Here is a 17,081-nt window from a genome sequence, read left to right as displayed (position 1 = left end):
GGTCTCACAGTACAACCCTGCTGCTAATGGAGGTGGGCCTCACAGTACAACCCAGCTGCTAATGGAGGTGGGTCTCACAGTACAACCCAGCTGCTAATGAAGACGTATCTCACAGTACAACCCAGCTGCTCATGGAGACGGGCCTCACTGTACTACCCAGCTGCTAAAGGAGACGGCCTCACAGTACAACCCAGCTGCTCTTGGAGACGGGTCTCACAGTACTACCCAGCTGCAAAAGGAGACGGGCCTCACAGAACAACCCAGCTACAAATGGAGAGGGGCCTCACAGTACAACCCAGCTGCTAATGGAGGTGGGCCTCACACGACAACCTAGATGCTAATGGAGGTGGGCCTCACAGTACAACCCAGCTGCTAATGGAGGTGGGCCTCACAGTACAACCCAGCTGCGAATGGAGACGGGCCTCACACTGCAACCCAGATGCTAATGGAGGTGGGTCTCACAGTACAACCCAGCTGCTAATGGAGGTGGGCCTCACACTGCAACCCAGCTGCTAATGGAGGTGAGCCTCACACTGCAACCCAGCTGCTAATGGAGGTGGGTCTCACAGTTCAACCCAGCTGCTAATGGAGGTGGGTCTCACAGTGCAACCCAGCTGCTAATGGAGGTGGGTCTCACAGTGCAACCCAGCTGCTAATGGAGACGGGCCTCACAGTACAACCCAGCTGCTAATGGGGACGGGTCTCACAGTGCAACCCAGCTGCTAATGGATGTGGGCCTCACACTACAACCCAGCTGCTAATGGGGGTGGGTCTCACAGTACAACCCAGCTGCTAATGGAGAAGGGTCTCAGTGCAACCCAGCTGCTAATGGAGGTGGGCCTCACAGTACAATCCAGCTGCTAATGGAGGTGGGTCTCACAGTACAACCCAGCTGCTAATGGAGGTGGGTCTCACAGTACAACCCTGCTGCTAATGGAGGTGGGCCTCACAGTACAACCCAGCTGCTAATGGAGGTGGGTCTCACAGTACAACCCAGCTGCTAATGAAGACGTATCTCACAGTACAACCCAGCTGCTCATGGAGACGGGCCTCACTGTACTACCCAGCTGCTAAAGGAGACGGCCTCACAGTACAACCCAGCTGCTCTTGGAGACGGGTCTCACAGTACTACCCAGCTGCTAAAGGAGACGGGCCTCACAGAACAACCCAGCTACTAATGGAGAGGGGCCTCACAGTACAACCCAGCTGCTAATGGAGGTGGGCCTCACACGACAACCGAGATGCTAATGGAGGTGGGCCTCACATTACAACCCAGCTGCTAATGGAGGTGGGCCTCACAGTACAACCCAGCTGCGAATGGAGACGGGCCTCACACTGCAACCCAGATGCCAATGGAGGTGGGCCTCACAGTACAGCCCAGCTGCTAATGGAGACGGGCCTCACAGTACAACCCAGCTGCTAATGGAGGTGGGCCTCACAGTACAACCCAGCTGCTAATGGAGACGGGTCTCACAGTGCAACCCAGCTGCTAATGGATGTGGGCCTCACACTACAACCCAGCTGCTAATGGGGGTGGGTCTCACAGTACAACCCAGCTGCTAATGAAGAAGGGTCTCACAGTGCAACCCAGCTGCTAATGGAGGTGGGCCTCACAGTACAATCCAGCTGCTAATGGAGGTGGGTCACACAGTACAACCCAGCTGCTAATGGAGGTGGGTCTCACAGTACAACCCAGCTGCTAATGGAGACGGGCCTCACAGTACAACCCAGCTACTAATGGAGGTGGGTCTCACAGTACAACCCAGCTGCTAATGGAGGTGGGTCTCACAGTACAACCCAGCTGCTAATGGAGACGGGCCTCACAGTACAACCCAGCTGCTAATGGAGACGGGTCTCACAGCACAACCCAGCTGCTAATGGAGACGGGGCTCACAGTGCAACCCAGCTGCTCATGGAGACGGGTCTCACAGTGCAGCCCAGCTGCTAATGGAGACTGGTCTCACAGTACAGCCCAGCTGCTAATGGAGACGGGCCTCACAGTACAACCCAGCTACTAATGGAGACGGGGCTCACAGTGCAGCCCAGCTGCTAATGGAGACGGGTCTCACAGTACAGCCCAGCTGCTAATGGAGGTCGGCCTCACAGCACAACCCAGCTGCTAATTGAGACGGGCTCACAGTACAACCCAGCTGCTAATGGAGGTGGGCCTCACACTGCAACCCAGCTGCTAATGGAGGTGGGCCTCACACTGCAACCCAGCTGCAAATGGAGGTGGGTCTCACAGTTCAACCCAGCTGCTAATGGAGGTGGGTCTCACAGTGCAACCCAGCTGCTAATGGAGGTGGGTCTCACAGTGCAACCCAGCTGCTAATGGAGACGGGTCTCACAGTACAACCCAGCTGCTAATGGAGACGGGTCTCACAGTGCAACCCAGCTGCTAATGGATGTGGGCCTCACACCACAACCCAGCTGCTAATGGGGGTGGGTCTCACAGTGCAACCCAGCTGCTAATGGAGGTGGGCCTCACAGTACAATCCAACTGCTAATGGAGGTGGGTCACACAGTACAACCCAGCTGCTAATGGAGGTGGGTCTCACAGTACAACCCAGCTGCTAATGGAGACGGGCCTCACAGTACAACCCAGCTACTAATGGAGGTGGGTCTCACAGTACAACCCAGCTGCTAATGGAGACGGGACTCACACTGCAACCCAGCTGCTAATGGAGGTGGCCCTCACAGTCCAACCCAGCTGCTAATGGAGACGGGTCTCACACTACAACCCAGCTACTAATGGAGACGGGTCTCACAGTGCAGCCCAGCTGCTAATGGAGACGGGTCTCACAGTACAGCCCAGCTGCTAATGGAGACGGGCCTCACAGTACAACCCAGCTGCTAATGGAGACGGGTCTCACAGTACAACCCAGCTACTAATGGAGACGGGTCTCACAGTGCAGCCCAGCTGCTAATGGAGACGGGTCTCACAGTACAGCCCAGCTGCTAATGGAGACGGGCCTCACACTACAACCCAGCTGCTAATGGAGACGGGCTCACAGTACAACCCAGCTGTTAATGGAGACGGGCTCACAGTACAACCCAGCTGCTAATGGAGGTCGGCCTCACAGCACAACCCAGCTGCTAATTGAGACGGGCTCACAGTACAACCCAGCTGCTAGTGGAGGTGGGTCTCACTGTGCAACCCAGCCGCTAATGGAGGTGGGTCTCACAGTACAACCCAGCTGCTAATGGAGGTGGGCCTCACACTGCAACCCAGCTGCTAATGGAGGTGGGCCTCACACTGCAACCCAGCTGCTAATGGAGGTGGGTCTCACAGTTCAACCCAGCTGCTAATGGAGGTGGGTCTCACAGTGCAACCCAGCTGCTAATGGAGGTGGGTCTCACAGTGCAACCCAGCTGCTAATGGAGACGGGCCTCACAGTACAACCCAGCTGCTAATGGGGACGGGTCTCACAGTGCAACCCAGCTGCTAATGGATGTGGGCCTCACACTACAACCCAGCTGCTAATGGGGGTGGGTCTCACAGTACAACCCAGCTGCTAATGGAGAAGGGTCTCAGTGCAACCCAGCTGCTAATGGAGGTGGGCCTCACAGTACAATCCAGCTGCTCATGGAGGTGGGTCTCACAGTACAACCCAGCTGCTAATGGAGGTGGGTCTCACAGTACAACCCTGCTGCTAATGGAGGTGGGCCTCACAGTACAACCCAGCTGCTAATGGAGGTGGGTCTCACAGTACAACCCAGCTGCTAATGAAGACGTATCTCACAGTACAACCCAGCTGCTCATGGAGACGGGCCTCACTGTACTACCCAGCTGCTCAAGGAGACGGCCTCACAGTACAACCCAGCTGCTCTTGGAGACGGGTCTCACAGTACTACCCAGCTGCTAAAGGAGACGGGCCTCACAGAACAACCCAGCTACTAATGGAGAGGGGCCTCACAGTACAACCCAGCTGCTAATGGAGGTGGGCCTCACACGACAACCTAGATGCTAATGGAGGTGGGCCTCACAGTACAACCCAGCTGCTAATGGAGGTGGGCCTCACAGTACAACCCAGCTGCGAATGGAGACGGGCCTCACACTGCAACCCAGATGCTAATGGAGGTGGGCCTCACAGTACAACCCAGCTGCGAATGGAGACGGGCCTCACACTGCAACCCAGATGCTAATGGAGGTGGGCCTCACAGTACAACCCAGCTGCGAATGGAGACGGGCCTCACACTGCAACCCAGATGCTAATGGAGACGGGCCTCACACTGCAACCCAGATGCTAATGGAGGTGGGCCTCACAGTACAACCCAGCTGCGAATGGAGACGGGCCTCACACTGCAACCCAGATGCTAATGGAGACGGGCCTCAGAGTACAACCCAGCTGCTAATGGAGGTGGGCCTCACACGACAACCCAGCTGCTATTGGAGACGGGTCTCACAGTACAACCCAGCTGCTAATGGAGGTGGGTCTCAGTGCAACCCAGCTGCTAATGGAGACGGGTCTCACAGTACAACCCAGCTGCTAATGGAGACGGGTCTCACAGTGCAACCCAGCTGCTACTGGAAGTGGGCCTCACACTGCAACCCAGCTGCTAATGGAGGTGGGTCTCACAGTGCAACCCAGCTGCTAATGGAGGTGGGTCTCACAGTGCAACCCTGCTGCTAATGGAGACGGGTCTCACAGTACAACCCAGCTGCGAATGGAGGTGGGCCTCACAGTCCAACCCAGCTGCTAATGAAGGTGGGTCTCACAGTCCAACCCAGCTGCTAATGAAGACGTGTCTCACAGTACAACCCAGCTGCTCATGGAGACGGGCCTCACAGAACAACCCAGCTACTAATGGAGAGGGGCCTCACAGTACTACCCAGCTGCTAAAGGAGACGGGCCTCACAGTACAACCCAGCTGCTAAAGGAGACGGGCCTCACAGTACAACCCAGCTGCTAATGGAGGTGGGCCTCACAGTACAACCCAGCTGCTAATGGAGGTGGGCCTCACAGTACAACCCAGCTGCGAATGGAGACGGGCCTCACACTACAATTTAGATGCTAATGGAGGTGGGCCTCACAGTACAACCCAGCTGCTATTGGAGACGGGTCTCAGTACAACCTAGCTGCTAATGGAGGTGGGCCTCACAGTACAACCCAGCTGCGAATGGAGACGGGCCTCACACTGCAACCCAGATGCTAATGGAGACGGGCCTCAGAGTTCAACCCAGCTGCTAATGGAGGTGGGCCTCACACTACAACCCAGCTGCTATTGGAGACGGGTCTCACAGTACAACCCAGCTTCTAATGGAGGTGGGCCTCACACTGCAACCCAGATGCTAATGGAGACGGGCCTCACTGTGCAACCCAGCTGCTAATGGTGGTGGGCCTCACACTACATCCCAGCTGCTAATGGAGGTGGGCCTCACACTACAACCCAGCTGCTAATGGAGGTGGGTCTCACAGTACAACCCAGCTCCTGATGGAGGTGGGCCTCACAGTACAACCCAGCTGCTAATGGAGGTGGGCCTCACAGTGCAATCCAGCTGCTAATGGAGGTGGGTCTCACAGTCCAACCCAGCTGCTAATGGAGGTGGGTCTCACAGTACAACCCTGCTGCTAATGGAGGTGGGCCTCACAGTACAACCCTGCTGCTAATGGAGGTGGGCCTCACAGTACAACCCTGCTGCTAATGGAGGTGGGCCTCACAGTACAACCCGCTGCTAATGCCATTACAACTGAGAGGAAAGCACAGCACTGGGATTACACTTCAGGAAGTTAACAGGCTCTACCTGTGATCCCAGCATCCAATAGGGTTAGAAATAAAGGCAAGGCATGCACAGGCTGTGTGAGATCTGGAGAATTTATATTTAGAACATCTCCTTCAATAACAAGCAGGTAGAGACAGGGGGAAAAAAATCAGACAAGACCATCTTCACAAGACATCACTATGCCTGAATCAAAATCCAGTAGCTGATACACATGGAATCTAGTCTTAAGGTTATGCTATTTCTAAATCACAGTGGCGCAGTGGTTAGCACTGCAGCCTCACAGCTCCAGGGACCCGGGTTCGATTCCGGGTACTGCCTGTGTGGAGTTTGCAAGTTCTCCCTGTGTCTGCGTGGGTTTTCTCCGGGTGCTCCGGTTTCCTCCCACAAGCCAAAAGACTTGCAGGGTGATAGGTTAATTGGCCATTCTAAATTGTCACTAGTATAGGTAGGTGGTAGTATAGGGATCGGTGGGGATGTTTGGTAGAAATGTAGGATTAGTATAAATGGGTGGTTGATGTTCGGCACAGACTCGGTGGGCCGAAGGGCCTGTTTCAGTGCTGTATCTCTAATCTAATCTAATTATTAATAATAATGCATTTGATAGACTTTGTCTTGGGTTCATTTCAAGAAATGTGTTGTCGTCGGTTTTAGAAATGACGGCCTGGTCAATCACAGATGATGGCTGCCACCCCTTGCACTGGTGGCTCCAGTCAGTGCTTGCGAGAGTTTGTTTCCTCCGGGATGTTTCCACGAGATGGAATGATTCCATGATCGGAAAAGCGACAAGAGGTTGTGTGGAAGGAGCAGGTCTTGCTGGGTCAAGTGAACGAATGCTCGCTCTATCTTGTGATATATCTTAAAGAGTCATTTGGAGAGATCTTCAGGAAAATGGACAATCATGAGCGTTTATAGCCCTCTCTGACATGGAAAAGGAATGATGGAAAGGGCTTCTCTCTCTCGGAGGTACTGACTCTTACTCAGCTATGGGTTCCATAGGACCTCGAAGCAGTCCATTCCCTCAACCAAGCAGTCATTCTCCATGTGTGAGCCAAGATAGTGTGTCAGCCGGCTATTTGACCACATGTGGCTGTCCTCACCCAATACCTACAGTCTTGCATTTTCCAGTAGGGAGTCGCTGCATAATGCCCAGCAGAAACCCTGGCTGATTTCTTTGCCCCCTCACTAGCCCAGGGCACTGAGGACAATTGGAACCCCTAACACTGCCCTGGCTGAGGCTAGATATTTCAGCAGGGACTGGGCATAAGTTAGGACCTTCTGTGTGGCTCAGCCTTTACCTATTAGGCCATCAGCTGCGTTGGCATCACAACACCAAGCCAATCAGATTCAAAGTTGATCATTGTCACATTGACAGAGGCCTGCACAGAGGCAGACTGAGCAATCCTGTTCTTAATGACCAACATCATGTGGTTAGATAAGGGCAGAGGCTGGTCCAGGAGACCTTCCAGTGTGTCCTGGAAGGACCCTTGGACAGTGCACAGCACTGCAGATGAAGCAAGGAATTCAGTTGCATAAATAACACAGAGCAATCTAATAGAATCAAAAAACAATTGTACACACAGACACTAACACTGTCTTCTCACATTGATCAAACAGATGATAAAACAAATTTAAAGCTGAACTTCATGTTCAGACTCTGTCTTAAGCTTCCAGTCGACAAGACCAGGATCGTGGGGTCACCAGCTCCCAGAAGGTTCTCTGAATGAAAGGAGACAAAGAATGAAAGTTCCAAACATCAAGAAACACTGTGTGTGTAAGTGTACAGATGTGTATGTGTGCGCGTTTCTGTGTATGGGGTGGTGGGGGGGGGGAGGGGGGGGAAGTGTGTGTGTGTGTGTCTGTGTGTGTGTGTCTGTGCGTGAGAGGGTAGTGTGTGTGTCTGTGTGTGTGTGAGAGAGAGAGGGGTGTGTGTGTGTGTGTCTGTGTGTGTGTGTCTGTGTGTGTGTGTCTGTGTGTGTGTCTGTCTGTGTGTGTGTCTGTGTGTAGGTGTCTCTGTCTGTCTGTGGGTGTGTCTGTCTGTCTGTGGGTGTGTGTGTGTGTGTCTGTGTGTGCGTGTCTGTGTGGATGTATGTCTGTGTGTGTGTGCGTATGTGTCTGTGTGTGTCTGTGTGTGTGTGTGTCTGTGTGTGTGTGTGTCTGCGTCTATGTCCGTGTGTGTCTGCGTCTATGTCTGTGTGTGTGTGTATGTCTGTGTGTGTGTGTGTGTGTGTGTGTGTGTGTGTGTGTGTGTGTGTGTGTCTGTGTGTGTGTGTGTCTGTGTGTGTGTGTCTGTGTGTGTGTGTCTGTCTGTGTCTGTGTGTCTGTGTGTATCTGTCTGTGTCTGTGTGTGTCTGTCTGTGTGTGTCTGTGTCTGTGTCTGTGTGTGTGTGTGTGTCTGTGTGTGTGTGTCTGTGTGTGTGTGTCTGTGTGTGTGTGTCTGTCTGTGTCTGTCTGTCTGTGTGTGTCTGTCTGTGTCTGTGTGTGTCTGTCTGTGTGTGTCTGTGTCTGTGTGTCTGTGTGTCTGTGTCTGTGTGTCTGTGTGTGTGTGTCTGTGTGTGTGTGTCTGTGTGTGTGTGTGTGTGTGTGGCTGTGTGTGTGTGTGTGTCTGTGTGTGTGTCTGTGTGTGTGTCTGTGTGTGTCTGTGTGTGTGTGTGTGTGTGTGTGTGTGTGGCTGTGTGTGTGGCTGTGTGTGTGTGTGTCTGTGTGTGTGTCTGTGTGTGTGTCTGTGTGTGTGGCTGTGTGTGTGGCTGTGTCTGTGTGTGTGTGTGTGTGTGTGTCTGTCTCTGTGTGTGTATGTGTCTGTGTGTGTGTCTGTGTCTGTGTGTGTGTCTGTGTGTGTGTCTGTGTATCTGTCTCTGTGTGTGTATGTGTCTGTGTGTGTGTGTGTGTATCTGTCTCTGTGTGTGTATGTGTCTGTGTGTGTGTGTGTATGTGTCTGTGTGTGTGTCTGTGTCTGTGTGTGTCTGTGTGTGTGTGTGTATGTGTCTGTGTGTGTATGTGTCTGTGTCTGTGTGTGTATGTGTCTGTGTGTGTGTGTGTGTATCTGTCTCTGTGTGTGTATGTGTCTGTGTGTGTGTGTGTATGTGTCTGTGTGTGTCTGTGTCTGTGTGTGTGTGTGTCTGTGTCTGTGTGTGTGTGTGTGTGTGTGTGTATCTGTCTCTGTGTGTGTATGTGTCTGTGTGTGTGTGTGTGTGTCTGTGTGTGTGTCTGTGTGTGTGTGTGTCTGTGTCTGTGTACATATATGCATGTGTATGTGTCACTGAGCTTCTAGGTATATATCAGTGTGTGGCTGTATCTGTGTCTGTGTTGGTGTGAGTGTGGGGTGTGTGTGTGTGTGTGGGGGGGGGGGTGGCGGGGGTGGTGTCTGTGTGTGTGTGTGTGTGTGTCCTGCCTGTGTGCGCTTCCCTGATACACTCACTCACCTCTCTAACAGGACAGTGTATCTGAGCATACCATTCCTGGCAGTACAGACACACCTGGATACCCTGACCAATGAACAGGAAAACCCACATCATGATGTTCCAGGCGGGACTCTTTCTGTTGTCATTGAAAATGAAATTGAAAAAAACTGGGGAAAAACGAGACATTTAATGTTACTGAAGTAATATACACAATGTACACAGCACAATTACAGCAGAAGGCCATTCAGCCCATCTTAGTGAATTCATTCATCCAGAAAGGCATAAATTCCACCCCCCCCCCCTACTCTATCATCCAATTGTTTCATAAATGGCTGCAGAGTTTCTGCCTGCCCTCCTCTATCAGGAGTCTATTACATGTGTTGATCACTCTCTGTGTGAAGAATCCTGACACAGTCCTACATTTACTTTGCACAAGTTGGACCCCACAACCCCTTGACCTACTCTCACAATTAACTTGCAGTAATATTTCAAATTTACCTCCTGCATCCCCTCAACAACTCGACATATCTCGAAGATCATCTTTCAAACACCAACTGAATAGCCCAGGTTTCTCCAGCTTCTCCCCAGAACTCAGACAGATCCTGATACCGGGGACCAGACTCATGTATCTTCTCTGTACTGTCTCCAACACTTAAATAACTCCCTTGTGTCTTGGTGACCAGAACTGGACCCTGTGCTCAAGGTGGGTCTGACCAGAACTGGACACAGTGTTCAAGGTGGGTCTGACCAGAACTGGACTCAGTGTTCAAGGTGGGTCTGACCAGAACTGGACCCTGTGCTCAAGGTGGGTCTGACCAGAACTGGACCCAGTGCTCAAGGTGGGTCTGACCAGAACTGGACACAGTGTTCAAGGTGGGTCTGACCAGAACTGGACCCTGTGCTCAAGGTGGGTCTGACCAGAACTGGACCCAGTGCTCAAGGTGGGTCTGACCAGAACTGGACACAGTGTTCAAGGTGGGTCTGACCAGAACTGGACCCTGTGCTCAAGGTGGGTCTGACCAGAACTGGACACAGTGTTCAAGGTGGGTCTGACCAGAACTGGACCCTGTGCTCAAGGTGGGTCTGACCAGAACTGGACCCAGTGCTCAAGGTGGGTCTGACCAGAACTGGACACAGTGTTCAAGGTGGGTCTGACCAGAACTGGACCCAGTGCTCAAGGTGGGTCTGACCAGAACTGGACCCTGTGCTCAAGGTGGGTCTGACCAGAACTGGACACAGTGTTCAAGGTGGGTCTGACCAGAACTGGACCCTGTGCTCAAGGTGGGTCTGACCAGAACTGGACACAGTGTTCAAGGTGGGTCTGACCAGAACCGGACCCAGTGCTCAAGGTGGGTCTGACCAGAACTGGACCCTGTGCTCAAGGTGGGTCTGACCAGAACTGGACACAGTGTTCAAGGTGGGTCTGACCAGAACTGGACCCTGTGCTCAAGGTGGGTCTGACCAGAACTGGACCCAGTGCTCAAGGTGAGTCTGACCAGAACTGGACCCAGTGTTCAAGGTGAGTCTGACCAGAACTGGACCCAGTGCTCAAGGTGGGTCTGACCAGAACTGGACACAGTGTTCAAGGTGGGTCTGACCAGAACTGGACCCAGTGCTCAAGGTGGGTCTGACCAGAACTGGACCCTGTGCTCAAGGTGGGTCTGACCAGAACTGGACACAGTGTTCAAGGTGGGTCTGACCAGAACTGGACCCTGTGCTCAAGGTGGGTCTGACCAGAACTGGACCCAGTGCTCAAGGTGGGTCTGACCAGAACTGGACACAGTGTTCAAGGTGGGTCTGACCAGAACTGGACCCAGTGCTCAAGGTGGGTCTGACCAGAACTGGACCCTGTGCTCAAGGTGGGTCTGACCAGAACTGGACACAGTGTTCAAGGTGGGTCTGACCAGAACTGGACCCTGTGCTCAAGGTGGGTCTGACCAGAACTGGACACAGTGTTCAAGGTGGGTCTGACCAGAACTGGACCCTGTGCTCAAGGTGGGTCTGACCAGAACTGGACCCAGTGCTCAAGGTGAGTCTGACCAGAACTGGACCCAGTGTTCAAGGTGAGTCTGACCAGAACTGGATCCAGTGCTCAAGGTGGGTCCGACTAGAACTGGACCCAGTGTTCAAGGTGAGTCTGACCAGAACTGGATCCAGTGCTCAAGGTGGGTCCGACTAGAACTGGACCCTGTGTTCAAGGTGAGTCTGACCAGAACTGGACCCAGTGCTCAAGGTGGGTCCGACTAGAACTGGATTCAGTGCTCAAGGTGGGTCTGACCAGAACTGGATGAGTGGGATGGGAATCTGTGCATAGATTCAAAATGAAGAGAAGCAAAGCTGGAAATGGAAGGCAGGTAATTAGTAAGGGAGTATGGAAGGCAAAGGAAACAAAGGTTAGAATTATAGACAACCATGGAGTTGTTCAGTGATTTGTGGTATATACTTCAATGCAAGAAGTCCATGGAATAAGGCAGATGAGCTGAGAGCACGGACTGACACATGGGAGTACGATATCATAGCTATTACTGAGACATGGTTGGAAGGGCAGGAATGGTAGCTCAACATTCCTGGTTATAGGGCTTTTAGACAGGATAGAGAGGGGGATAATAATGGGGGGGGGGTCACAATACTAATTAAAGGAACAATTATAGCTGTGAGGAGGGATGATATGGTGGAAGGATCATCAAATGAGGCCTTATGGGTTGAACTGAAGAACAAAAAGGGGCAATCAGCCTCCTGGGAGTGTACTGTAGACCCCCAAACAGTCAGAGGGAGATAGAAGAGCAAACATCTAGGTAAATCTCTGAGAAGTGCAGGAAAATTGGGCTGAATTTTCTTTGCCGTTGCAAATCACGTGGCGGGGCTGACTCTGTGACGCCATGAACGGTGTCAGCTGCCTCTGTGCAGGCGCTGCCGCCATTTTTAAAGGGCTGCCAGACCTGCACAGTCGAATCCTGTACCCCTCAACTACATTGCAGATATGTTTCTGACCTGTACCCCGCCACCAATACAATGAAAATAAATGGCCGCCCCGTTTACCACCCGGCCCCCGCCCCCCATATAACACTTCCTTTGAGCATTTGACCTCTCCCCCTCCACCACTGCACAAAGTGTAGAGGTCACCCCTTCCCTCCCCCACTAGAAATGCAGCATTGACCCCGTATCCCCAACCCCCACCAACTACACTAATAATCCTAAGTTCTCTCCTTCCCCACCTCCGTGGCGCCAGCATTCCCTGGCTGGGAAAGTGAAAGCTCGTGAGTGCCGCCCGTCACACGGACGATCCCGGGCAGCCAGTAAGATCGCAGGGAATTTCAAGTCAATTTATTCACGTCCTTTGTTTAAATATTTAAAGTTGGGTCCCTTCACCAAACAGTGGGGAGGGGCCGCCACAGAGCCTCACCGCTGCCAGTAAGATCGGGCCCCGCAATCCCAGTGTCGGAGTCCGTGGCGGGACGCTGCCACTGCGATCATCCGGCCCCCCCTCCCTCCATCCCACCATGGAGCCCGACGTCAGGAGCTCAACAAAATTCAGCCCAATAAGGCAGTAATAGTGGGTGATTTCAACTACCCTCATATTAACTGGGATAGAATTAGTGTGAAAGGTACAAAGGGAACAGAATTCTGAAAATGTATTCAGGAGACCTATTTTAGCCGGTATGAAGCAAGCCCAACTAGAGAGGAGACAGTTCTGGATTTAGTTTCAGGGAATGAATCTGGGCACGTGGAAGTTAGATTTAGGTTAGTTATGAGAAAGGATAAAGATAGACCAAGAGTAAAAGTTTTAAATTGGGGAAAGCCCAATTTTACTAAGTTGAGATATGATTTGCCAAAAGTGGTCTGGAAACAGCTACTTGAAGGTAACTCAGCATCAGAGCATTCCTGGAGGTGATCGAGAGGGTTCAGCACAAGTCGATTCCCACTAGGAAAAAGGGTGGAACTCCCAAATCTAGAGTCCACTGATGTTAACAGCATACATGGTAGGATAAGGCAAAAAAAAAACACATATGTCAGATACCGAGGGCTCAATACAGCAGAAAGCCTAGAGGAGTATACAAAGCACAGGGATGAAATTAAAAAGGAAATTAGGAAAGCAAAGAGAGAGCATGAAAAAATATTGTCAAGTAAAATCAAGAAAAACCCAAAGATGTTTTATCAATACATGTTTTATGTTAGCTGCCAGTCTCTTCTCATACTTGCTCTTTGCCTCTCTTATTTCCTTTTTCACTTCCCCTCTGAACTTTCTATATTCAACCTGATTCTCACTTGTATTATCAACTTGACATCTGTCATACACACCCCTTTTTCTGCTTCATCTTACTCTCCATCTCTTTCATCATCCAGGGAGCTCTGGCTTTGCTTGTCCTACCTTTTCCCCTCATGGAATGTACCTCGACTGTACCTGATCCATCTCCTCTTTAAAGGCAGTGCATTGCTCAGTTACAGTTTTGCCTGCCAATCTTTGATCCCAATTTACCTGGGACAGCTCTGTTCTCGCTCCACTGAAATTGGCCCTCCTCCAATTAAGTCTTTTTACCCTAGATTGACCTTGTCTTTTTCCATAGCTAACCTAAACCTTGATACTATGATCAATGTTCCCTAAATGTTCCACTACTGACACTTGATCCACTTGACCCACCTCATTCCCCAGAACCAGATACAGCAATGCCTCCTTCCTCAGTGGACTTGAAACCGACTGATCAAGAAAATTCTCCTGAACACACTTCAGAAACTCTACCTCCTCTCTGCCCTTTACACTATTACTATCCCAGTCTATATTAGGATAATTCAAATCCCTCATTATAACTACTCTTAGTTTTTGCACCTCTCTGTAATTTCCCTGCAAATTTGTTGCTCTATATCTTTCCCACTAGTTGGTGGTCTATAGAATACACCCAGTAGTGTAATGTTACCACTATCATTTCATTACTCCAACCAAATAGACTCTGTCCTTGAACTTTCCAGGACAGTCTCTCTCTCCAGCATTGTAATATTCTCTTCAGTCAATACTGCTATCCCTCCTCAGGTCATGTCTCAGAAATGGCATTGGACCACCTACCACCCTGTTTATGCTGGCACTCTAACTGCCCCATCTTTGGTAGGGTGCTGATGGCCGGAGTGCTCGCCTGGTTCAGGTGGGAGGTCACTTGTAAAACGTAATTTTGAGTACGATTGGGCAGAGCATGTGGCATGGACGCTCGGTTCATTTGTACCAGGTATTGAGCAGTTCTTAAAGGAACCCTTGGAAGCTGTCCAAAAATGGCCCAGGCAATGTTTACGTTTATTTTGGTGGGCCAGGAAGAGCCGGATTGTTTCTCCTGGGCCCACAAAACAATTTTAGCCTGCACACACAACACCCACCCCCCATCCACACATCCCCCCCACCCCTGCTGGGGTTGCCTCCCTCCCCCTCAGGCTGTCGTTCACCTTAACTAAAAGCCTTTCATGTGGAACTTTTGTCAAATGCCTTCTGGAAGTCCAGGTGCATCACATCATAAAGCTTTCCACTGTCCACTTGGATTGTCGAGGTGGTTGGCCAGCCAGGAGGCTCCCTCGCTGAATCCATTCTGACTGCTGATAATGGGGTTATTTCTAGATTATTGCCATGTGGATAATCCTCAGTCCCAGCCCTGCGTGTGCTCTGAAGATATGCAGTAACTTCTGTTCCCATTCCATCGCACCTTCACTCTCCTCTCCTGAAGGCTCAGACTTGCTGGGTGCCTCAGCCCAGTGTCCAATCGTCACACGTCAGCACCGTTATCAGAGGGCTATTCAACCACAGCTCGGTCTGAACTGACACCAGCTGATGCCCACATACAAATGGGCACTTTCCAGCAGAGGTCACTGAATATTAACAAGCAGCAGGAAACCTGGCTGACTTTCCTCCCCCACCCCACCCCCCACTACCCCCCACTACCCCAGGGATGCTGAGGATAAGTGTAGCACCTCTGACAGCTGAAATCAGCCAACAAGATACAGCCCAGGGAAGGAATCTGGGACCTTCTGGCCTGCATGATTCAGTATTACACTGGGTAGTGCAGTTAACAGTGACGCGTCACAAAGTGATCCCTAATCTGGGTTACACCCGGCGCTTACCACCATGAACACAACCCTAAAGAGACTGCTTGGCACAATCACTGGGCACAATCCATTTTGGTAGGTGACGCTAATCATAACCTTAGCAAACTCATGTGTATCACCTACCTCCAAAGATGGCAAAGAGGCAGAACATAACAGGGTAGAAATAACCCAAGCAGAGTGTCAGGACATACTCATGAACGACTGCAGAGGGGATGAAGACTGAAAGCATCGCAGCAACCCGAAACCTCCTGCCAAATATCTGCAACAACAGAGGAGCAACAGCATGTATTACACATTCCTCACTGATATGTTCGGCTATGCATTGAACTACATGTTCATACTCAGTTTAGAAATGCCACATTGTTGCAGCTTGATGGCTCAGTGGGTAAATGCTCCGCCAGTGTGACACTGAGTCACATGGGCCTGGAAGGGGCCAATTTGAATTGCTGGTCAGTCCCGACTTGGCAGGTCTCGGCCGGGATGCTGACAAGGGCAGCTACAATTGCTCTCAGCACTCAGGGCTAGACAGCGGAAAACATCAGCTCCTCTTCACATCACTAATTTACTGTCCAGTCACTCTCCTGCAGAGTGAGCGGCAGGTGAGGACAGAATCAGGTTTGGCTGTGATACACCCGACAGTCGAATTCCCTGTCAAGACTCCCCACCAGGTGTGTCAGAGGGCCATGAATTAAGAATGACCACTTGGCTGGAAGTCTGGATCCGTTTGTAAATCTCAATGTGTGTAAATCTGGATGTGCATTTGTATTGGGATGTATCAGATAGAGTTTTAGGAAGGGAAATTGTGTTTGACAGGTTTATCAGTTTTTTGAGGATGTAACTAGTAGGGTGGATAAAGGGGAACCAGTAAATGTAGTATACCTGGATTTCCAAAAGGCATTTAATAAGGTGCCACACGAAAGGTTAATATACAAGATAAGGGCTCATGGAGTTGGGGGTAATACATTAGCATGGATAGAGGATTGGTTAACAGGCAGGAAGCAGAGAGTAGGGATAAACGGGGCATTTTCAGGTTGGCAGGCTGTAACTAGTGAAGTGCTGCAAGGGTCAGTGCTGGGGCCTCAGCTATTTACAATCTATATTAATGACTTAGACAAAGAGACAGAGAGTAACGTATCCAGGTTTACTGGTGATACAAATCTAGGTGAGAATGTAAGCTGTGAGGGGGACACAAGGAGGCTGCAAAGAGATATAGACAGGTTAAGTGAATGGGCAACAAGGTGGCAGATGGAATATAATGTGGGAAAGTGTGAGGTTATTCACTTTGGTCGTAGGAATAGAAAAGTCGAATAGTTTTTATAAGGCATGAAACTTCTAAATGTTTATGTCCAGAGAGACTTGAGTGTACTCGTACAAGGAAAACAGAAAGTTAGCATGCAGGTACAGCATGTAATTAGGAAGGCAAATGACATGTTGGCCTTTATTGCAAGGGGATTGGAGTACAGGAATAAGGAAGTCTTAGATTAGATTAGAGATACAGCACTGAAACAGGCCCTTCGGCCCACCGAGTCTGTGCCGAACATCAACCACCCATTTATACTAATCCTACACTAATCCCATATTCCTACCAAACATCCCCACCTGTCCCTATATTTCCCTACCACCTACCTATACTAGTGACAATTTATAATGGCCAATTTACCTATCAACCTGCAAGTCTTTTGGCTTGTGGGAGGAAACCGGAGCACCCGGAGAAAACCCACGCAGACACAGGGAGAACTTGCAAACTCCACACAGGCAGTACCCAGAATCGAACCCGGGTCGCTGGAGCTGTGAGGCTGCGGTGCTAACCACTGCGCCACTGTGCCACAATTGCTACAATTGTATAGGATCTTGGTGAGACCACACCTGGAGTACTA

General features: G+C 51.0%; 1 protein-coding gene across 1 annotated transcript in view; it reads right to left on the bottom strand.

Annotated features, from left to right (window-relative positions):
- Nucleotides 1-5,799: 5,799 nt before the first annotated feature.
- Nucleotides 5,800-17,081, bottom strand: part of LOC137358526 (sterol O-acyltransferase 2-like) — an 86,668-nt gene continuing 75,386 nt past the window's right edge. The window contains exons 14-16 of the mRNA XM_068024443.1: nucleotides 15,328-15,463; nucleotides 9,145-9,290; nucleotides 5,800-7,441 (exon numbers count right to left, since the gene is read on the bottom strand). Of these exons, the coding sequence (XP_067880544.1) occupies nucleotides 7,385-7,441; nucleotides 9,145-9,290; nucleotides 15,328-15,463 (339 nt within the window). The 3' untranslated portion in view covers nucleotides 5,800-7,384. The remainder of the gene's footprint in view (nucleotides 7,442-9,144; nucleotides 9,291-15,327; nucleotides 15,464-17,081) is intronic.

Source organism: Heterodontus francisci, chromosome X (genome assembly GCF_036365525.1).
Source record: "Heterodontus francisci isolate sHetFra1 chromosome X, sHetFra1.hap1, whole genome shotgun sequence".
In the NCBI taxonomy this organism is placed as follows: domain Eukaryota; kingdom Metazoa; phylum Chordata; class Chondrichthyes; order Heterodontiformes; family Heterodontidae; genus Heterodontus; species Heterodontus francisci.
The sequence above is the reverse complement of the archived record's forward strand: the minus strand, read 5'-3'. Positions and strand labels throughout refer to the sequence as shown.